This window comes from Anopheles aquasalis, chromosome 3 (genome assembly GCF_943734665.1).
Source record: "Anopheles aquasalis chromosome 3, idAnoAquaMG_Q_19, whole genome shotgun sequence".
Lineage (NCBI taxonomy): Eukaryota > Metazoa > Arthropoda > Insecta > Diptera > Culicidae > Anopheles > Anopheles aquasalis.
The window spans coordinates 48,863,549-48,871,963 of NC_064878.1; the positions used below are offsets into that span (position 1 = coordinate 48,863,549).

Here is an 8,415-nt window from a genome sequence, read left to right on the forward strand (position 1 = left end):
CTTCCATTTAATTTATGTAACATCAAATGGGGTAAGATTATTGTAACCAAAACATACAAAGCATAAGGAACTCATCGAGCAAACAATAGTATGTTGATGCCTACTTTTAATTTGATCATTTCTTTTAGCCATAATTAAAACAATTCAATAACATGCGCCCTTAAAACATGATTCAAGAATAGTGACAACAGTTGCTTTCAATATATTCTACTATTTTCATACTTATGCATGTTAGAGATCTGGATTCTATTGCCCGATACTGGATTATCACACTCGACAAAATTTTGTTTTGCATCATTAGCGGAAGCGTTATCTTCTTAGACTGTAACCATTCAGTCAGAAAGAAACCACAAATCTAATACCTCCCACTCTCCTCGGTCTTCAGCCACAAAGAAACAGAACAACATCCGACCAAAGACCAAAAAGCCGGAGAAGAAAGTAACAAACAATGTGCTCACTGTGCGCCAACAATGCTATCACTCTCGCACTAATCCCCTCGCCAGGCGGCGCGAATGGTAAATCACTTCCCCTTTATCCGCTTCACTCACCTGTCGTGCCAGTGGCGAGAACCGTTTCGCGACATTACTCTCGATGAACGCTTGATCGGCCGTGGGTTTTTTGATAATCATGCTGCGTGCGAGATGTCGTCCACCGATTTATTGCTGCAAATAGCGGAAGAATAGCGAGATGAGAAATGTCCACCAGACCTGACCAGAGCGTAGGGTTGCATCACTACGAAAAAAGGGCCGAACGGAAAGGGGAAAGCGCACGATAAGATACGACGATGGATTAGTCGTGTGCTGTGTGTCTTCTGAAACTGCCGCGTTGACCTACATTTGATAAGCAACGCGGACGAACGCACGGACGAACATCGTGGCAATCTCGCGCATCACGGTCAATGACCGCGATGCTTAGCCACCCGCGGGGCATGATTGTTAGTGTGTCACAGCTTGATAGGAACTTGCATCACGAGCAACCAAACGGCAAACGGATTGCTAACAATGCACCGAACGGCATCGAAATTGTAACACGTCCATGGTCATGGTCACGAAGTGTTTTCGATCACGTATGACGTAAATTGGTTTGAAATTCAAAGTTAAAAAGTCAACTTACTGTCTCCGAAAGCAGTATAGCTCACCGAGTGACGCTAAACAGTGGAGAACAATTAGCATATCATCTTGGCAAAGCGGAAACGTTTAACCGCTTGACTCATTTGCCTAATACTTGCTAAACGGACAGCCGCAATCTCGCGTATCCATTTTGCGCGTGACCATCCCCTTATTGGTAGGCAAATCAAATCCATCTCGCCAACGATCGGTTGCTGTTGAGGTATCTTGCAAGCGTACTCGCACTTTGCAATCGCACATTACCGCATCGCACATAGCATAACAGTCCACACAGTGAATTATCACTTCAAGAGCACCAATCAATCGGTGACCATCGGCATAAAGGGGCCCGTGACCCACGTGAACGCCACACTGCTGCTGCTGTAACGACGAATCTGGCATCTTCTGGCAGATCTGCGGCCCGGTTTCCATTCGCTTTCATCTGTTGCTTGTTGACCGAAAATTTAAATATCCGGTTCGTCGTCCAACGTAACGTTGAAATCGTTGGCCAACGTTGGATCTGGGTCAGCGCTCCGATATCTTCCTGTGACCCCATCGTTCCGCGTTCCCTTTTTTGTTTCAACCTCCACTCAACTGACGGCGCCACTCAGTCACGGCAACAGGATGCCCGTAACTGCACGCCCGGCCACAGTTGCGTCTGTAGAGCATTTCACCATAGAGCGATCATCTTCTGTTTTCACTCCACGAGGCCATCCAGCAAACGTCAAGGTGATGGCTCAGCATTCCGTGGCCTCAACAGCACGGTACCGCGTGGCCATTGCGCGCCGTGCATTTACTTCTTGGCACTCACAATGCTCACAATGGTTTTACTCGGCACGTTAAGTAACTTGTGCTGCACCTCAACGGCCACTACCTGCCGGACGCTCCGTCACTCCGTCATCCACGATCACCAATACACACCTTTTGCAGTATCAATATTTGGTTTGGCTCGCGAGCACTCCTATCGCATAATGGCCCACGGACGGTAGGCCACCGCCCGAAAACCTCGGTGCTAGACGATCTCAACGGACAACGAACAACAACCGATCGCGGCTCGCGATCGCAACAAACTGAGCAGCAGCTCCACGCGGTCGAGTGCGAAACCGCAACGGTAAGAGTATTTCATTTTCTTTTCTTCCCCTTATCACTCCGAATGCGTGCACGTCGTCCACTCGACAGCACGCTGACGGCCGCTGGCGTCTCGTGGGCGCACGTTTTTTTTTTGGGGATCCACTCTCACTTTTCACTTTGGTCCGCGGACCGTGTTTTTTGTATGGGTGGGAATGCAGTCCGTCTCTCCTGCAAGAGTCTACGGAGAGAGGAGTGGACCCTCTCTGCCAAAATGCACAATAGAAGCGTTGTTTTGGGGGGCCGGGCGAAGGAAGCGATCAGCTGCGATCTTCATTTGAATGTCGGTGACGCAGCTGCAGTCAAGTGAATTGATTATACAATCGGTCATGTTCGCAACAAGTTTAGTGGCTTTTTGTGGGAAATACCGTGCAAAGGCTTTGCGGCTGAGCAGCGATGAGTGAGGTGGAGGATTTATTTCAATGTTATTGCACTTCGAACAGGTGGTTCTGAGCGCGCAGGATCAGCCGTTAACATACATTTTATGTCACTCTATTGTGGTTATCCCTAGCCAGGCATTTCATATTCTCAGAAGATCGCATATAGCCACAACCAACATACAACTATTTGTCCATGATATTTAAGTCGCTAATGTAATGTAAAGTAATCGATTCGATGTAATTGACTGAGCAAACAGTTGTATTAAACATTTCTCAGATCTCGTTATGCTGGACTGGTTTCGTAGCTGTTCAATAAACACCCTTTTCTAGTTCAAACAGCACGGAACTTGTGATAGTGTATCGGGAGTAAAGGAGAGGGTGAACAAAATCCTAGACGCGTAGTTTGAATCATATCAGCGCTCGTTCGTTTGACCACTTTCGCAAATCATTTTATTTATTCTTCCAATAAATTAACCTGTCCACCCTTCGCGAACAAGAGATTTATTGCTAATCGATTTCGCGCGTTGAATTCCCGGGCTGAACCGGTTACTTACGGTGGTGTTAGGAGGAGGAAACAATTAACGGAGGAGCGAAGAGCACCTCATACCACTCCTTAGCATAGAGCATAGAGATGATGGTTGGCTTCACGCGAACCTCCGTTAGTTTAGTTTAATCAAGCATTTATATTATTTTGTCAAAAAATCGCATTAGGTGCGATCATCTGTTATCCTACAAATTAGGCTCTAATTCACTATCGACAATCTTCGGAAGCTTCTTCAATTATTTTTTTAGCAAATTAGTGTAGTACTCCGTCTGAAAGGACGCCATTAAACCAAAATACCGATAAAGTAGCTGATTTATTATAATGATTATATTACTGGATAATCACCTTTGAATTTAAACTTTGTACAATTACTTCATTGATTTTTAATTCCTTTAAACTTCGATTATTTCGTAAAAATGGTGCTGCTCTTTTTGCATCGCGAAGTGTAAAACCGTTGGAATTCAAGTTCACGTGGCCGCTAGGTTGCGCTACTGTCGTTTGTGTTATGCTGTAGATAGCGCTAGTTGACAATTTAAAAAAGAGGGAAAAACACGTGGAATTCCGTCCCTTTTTTTATAAACGATGTTTACTAACTAAAATTAAATGTGTTACAACTAAGAGAGGAATTAAAAAAGAACTGATTGGCTGCGTAGTGTGCTGTTCTCTCTATAAGACTTTATGCAGACACTGTGCCCCCAGAAATACTAGATTAAATCAGAGCGAATAGACTACCAGCATGAATGGCAGTCCTTGGCAGATTTTCTCAGTTAATACGTCATTAATCGATCATCATTTCCAGTTGAAAACAATGTAAATGAATAAAGTTAATGCGCCTTGCACTCGACTTGCATGAGATCAAAAAACTAGAATAAGGACGACAGAGGATTATTTTATTTCCATTATTTACCAAACTATTTGCACACATGTGCTCACTAACCACCTTCGATCCGTTTCAGTGCGGATCAATGAGAGTTGTGAATGAAAATGTCAACCAAAAAATAATAATCATCATCATCATCACCGGTAATGGCGTTTAAAAATTCATTCCGTTTGCAACTCTTTCTCGTCAAACAAATCAACCATTCGCCCCCGGAAGGGAGCCCATCGTGTAACCACAAACACCTCCCATGCAGGAGAATCAGTGCCGTGAGCAGCAGCTAACGGCCAGCTGCTAATCACTGTCCACCGTCTTTCACGTGTCTTTGGAGGAAGAACATGGAAATGGGAAATGGAAAATAGAGTAGAAAGCAGCAGCAGTAAGTGCGCGTTCATCAGTGGCACACCTACCGTCATCATCCATCAGAGGCAGGGCTGCGGGCTGCCTAACGTGAACTCTATTAAAATGAAACACTGCGTGCGCGAGTTAACGTATAACCGTACATTTGCACCTGATGATGATGATGATGATGATGATGATTTTGGTTCAGCGTCTGCCGTCGGTTGGCGGACGAGTCAATCCGTGGAGCCTTGCGCTCCCTAGGTTCCCCACATTGCCCTCCGAACCGATGGCCATTGCGGTAAAAGTATGATTATTTTATTAAATCAATACCATTATGCGGCTTACGGCGCGACCATCGCGACTAACAGGGAGCTATGGGCTGTACCTCTATCGCCGGGGCCTGAGCCGTAATCAACCGAACCAGTAGCTGTTGCTGTTACAACCGATACTGACTCCGAATCCGAATCGACGACTCCCAGGTCACCTGAAGGTGCTCCACAATAATTGCCAGTAATGCACTGTAATGATGTGGCTATTGATTCAGTACAAATATCCTTAATCCAGTGTGCGCTTATGCGGCTGGATGGATTGCGATAAAGAGCGATCTAGTTCGATCCAGTATACATTATTTACCAAACTATTTACGTTCAAGAATAAAGAGCCTTTAATATTTCAAATACATAAACGCGACTCATACCCATTGGGTTGTATTACTACAGAATTGCAGTGTTATGAGTAAAAAGTAATCCTCCTAAGTGATTGTTCTAACAAAATTTGCCGCTAACTGGAGCTACCAGTTGGTGAAAATCTACCGAAAACCCATTTCCACGCCCCGCAGATTGACTGATGGGTTGCTTCGTACGAATATAAAACAGCTAATGAACTTTGAATCGGTATTTCACGTGCAAAGGACCCTACGACCCCGCTAACCGCTGGCCGAGGGAAGGGCAATCCCTTCTCTCTGCTCACCTTCTCCTCGCCATGCGTTATAGGCCTCCGTGCGATGATCGATAACACTGAAATCACCGTATATCGCGAGGGAGCTAATCATTTGGCCACCGTTGGCGTTGGCGTGTACGATGCCCAAACCGACCCGATGCCGCCACCGAGACTGAGCTCGACTATACGCTATGTAATCAGGATCAACAGGGACGACGCTGCGGCGGGATGTGGCCTGAAATTACAATGCAGCAACAGAGGCACCAAAAGAGGTTTTGCCGGGGGGTACATGTTGTACGCCACGTCCACTGCCTACGTACATACAGCCAATTACACCAAACCATGCCCACGGTGTGTGTGCAAGTGAATTCCATGAAACAAACAGGACCTCTATCGCTGGCGCCGGTTGGGAGTGTAAAGTGTGGTTAAAGCAGTGTACGCTATGTACGCCACTCATCGATTCGGCAGCCATATTACTGGGAGAAAAGAGGTGGAAAGGAGCTATAATTAGCTTCCCGTAACTTTCTACCATAACACCCGTGCCCCTTGTGGCCTAACGAACCACTTCTACTGACCTCTTCGGTGCGATAAAGCCTAGCGGCTTCTGACCTCTAGCCAGGGAGTCTTCGGGCTTTAGCTTCTACCATCGATACAGTGCGGAATTGAAAAGTGTTTAGCATGAATTCTTCAAAGCGATGCACACTGGCATGAGCAGGTTAGTTATCACTACAAATATCCTTCTTCGAAGGACCACTTCTCATGGCAAGAACGAAAAGTACATCTATAAGAGACACGCTCTCTCAAGATCCTGAGCGTTTGCTTTCTTTATGAAGGTTGCAGACGTTGGCCTCAGTGCATTCAACGCACAATTAGACCTCTTGTGTTTTCATAAATGCGCCCCCGTCGCAAGCTTACGGCTAGCGACAACGGCTTCTTGTCTTGTGAACTGGCGCGTTGTAATTGTTAGTTTTTGAGGAAAATGAGGACAACCTTGTTCGGAGAACGATCATGCGGCCAGCCAGCAACATCTAACGAACATGTACGGCGGTTTAGCTCACGTTTAGGCGTTCGTCGGGGCCAGCTCAGTTCAGCACAAGTTGCGGTACATAACATAAAACTTACGCTGATTACCAGAGTCGATAAGGTGGCCGTAATTTCGGACCTGTTTTTTTCCATCGGTTTAAACCATTGCATTGCTCCTCGCACTCGCCCAACCATTTTGTGTTGGTTTTGTGCTCTTGCCATTTGTTTGGTTTGGGAGTTCCCATTTCCCACTCCTTATGCGCTTATGTAAAGGCCCCGTTTCTGGTTCCCCAAGAGACTCCTTCCTTCCTTCCTTCCAGTGCTGGTAAGGAATTCAGATTTCTTATGTTCCCGACTCCTTTCGAGAAATGGAACCAAAAAAAGAAAGAGAAAAGTAACCGTCCGCACATAGCACCGGGGTTCGTCGAGCCTCGAAACACTGACCAGCTATGGCCGGTTCCATTCCGGTGGCACGATGACCCCTCCTCGATTCGGATGCGAGGATTCGGAAACGTTTTCGAAAGGCTCCAACGTTTATGCTAATCTATAGCTCATTCATGAAATAAAAACGGGCACATGCCGTGCCGGGGTGCCATAACATTTTTGGTCGTCCTAGAGGCCCTCACTAGCTTTCTAGCCGTACGGGCCGTATGTACGGGCAGATTGGCAGAGAATGTACAGCCTAAACAGGACCCGGATTGTACCGGGTTGACCGCGGTCAAACGGGCGGACGCTTTATGCATAACTTTAGGTTCCCAACCGGAGCGCTATACCGGCTGGACAATAAATCAGAATTTTTCGGTACGGAATGAACACGTTTCGTGTTGAGTTTCGGTTGTGGCACAGTATATCAACCAGAGGAAGGATTCGTGGATTTTTTTTTTAATAATACAATCCATTTTATAATCTACTCCTTACTGTCTTCGGTGGCCATTCGGGCATAATTGCACCTTTCACCGTCAGCCGGATTGATGCCTCGCCCATCATCTTGGGAGTGTTCCGAATTGCTTTCCTTGGCACTTTTGATTAATTCGCTTTTCGCGCGCCACCTAATGTTAACGGCAAGTGATGAAGCAGCAACGTTGTCACCTGTCCCAATGTTGGTGAGTGTTCCCTATTCTCCCCACCCACAACACAGCCATCATAAACATCGGGCCAAACATGGTCCATTTCTGGTCATTTTCGTGCTCGTTCACATCATAAACACTCATTGGGCGCGAGAACAACGCGTAATATTTCATTTTGAGCATTTTTTTTCTTTCTTCGTTCACTCGCTCATGTCCACATACATGCCAAGGACTTACGAGGGTTGGTCGATCAGCGAGCCCGGCCCACGGCACGGGACTGACCAGCAATAAAACAAACATTAAACCGAACGCAAATGGATGGCTTCATTAATTCCGAATCTACATAACGAAAAAGGGGTTGGCAAAAGGCCAATCAGCCTTTTGGATTCGGGATCATGAAATTATTATTAGGAAGCCGGTCCGGCGTGGCTTCCATGTCGTTCTACCGTAGGAATGTCGTTTTGAGCTGAATTATGAAATGCTAGACTACTCGCTGGCCTGCCAGAGGATGTTAACAATAATCAAACCTAGAGCGAGGATGTTTGTTTTTGAAAGTCGAACTTAATTAGTATCGAACGATTGTTAGCAAACCACACACGTAATCTTCAACATACTCCCATTTCTTGTCGCTAACCAGAGCGCATGCCTGGAATGTGAGGAATTCATTTCGGGTTCGTCGTCGCCGCCGGTACAAATCACTCGTCTCCATTACGTTGGATTCGATAGGAACTACAACAATAATGTCAAAAAAGCGTACAATTTGCAGCCACTTGGCCTTTTACTGGCGTCCCAACGAATCACTAGAAGCACCATAACGTCATTTGAAACACAACCAATCATAACAGTCTTGCTTGCTCTCCGGAACCACAAATGTTCCCACCACGAGGCGCCTTCCCCCCCCCCCCCAAAAACCGGAGGTCTAAAAGAAATTTTAATTTTGTAATCGGTGGTCACATGCCGACGCCGGTGGCCATTGTGCAGCTTCTTCCTCTCGTTTTCCGTTGCGCAA

General features: G+C 46.2%; 1 protein-coding gene across 1 annotated transcript in view; it reads right to left on the reverse strand.

The window, feature by feature from the left end:
* LOC126575006 (facilitated trehalose transporter Tret1-like) overlaps positions 1–2,168 on the reverse strand; it is a 4,539-nt gene extending 2,371 nt beyond the window's left edge. The window contains exons 1-2 of the mRNA XM_050235476.1: positions 2,028–2,168; positions 549–662 (exon numbers count right to left, since the gene is read on the reverse strand). Of these exons, the coding sequence (XP_050091433.1) occupies positions 549–629 (81 nt within the window). The 5' untranslated portion in view covers positions 630–662; positions 2,028–2,168. The remainder of the gene's footprint in view (positions 1–548; positions 663–2,027) is intronic.
* Between the last annotated feature and the right edge of the window lie 6,247 nt (positions 2,169–8,415).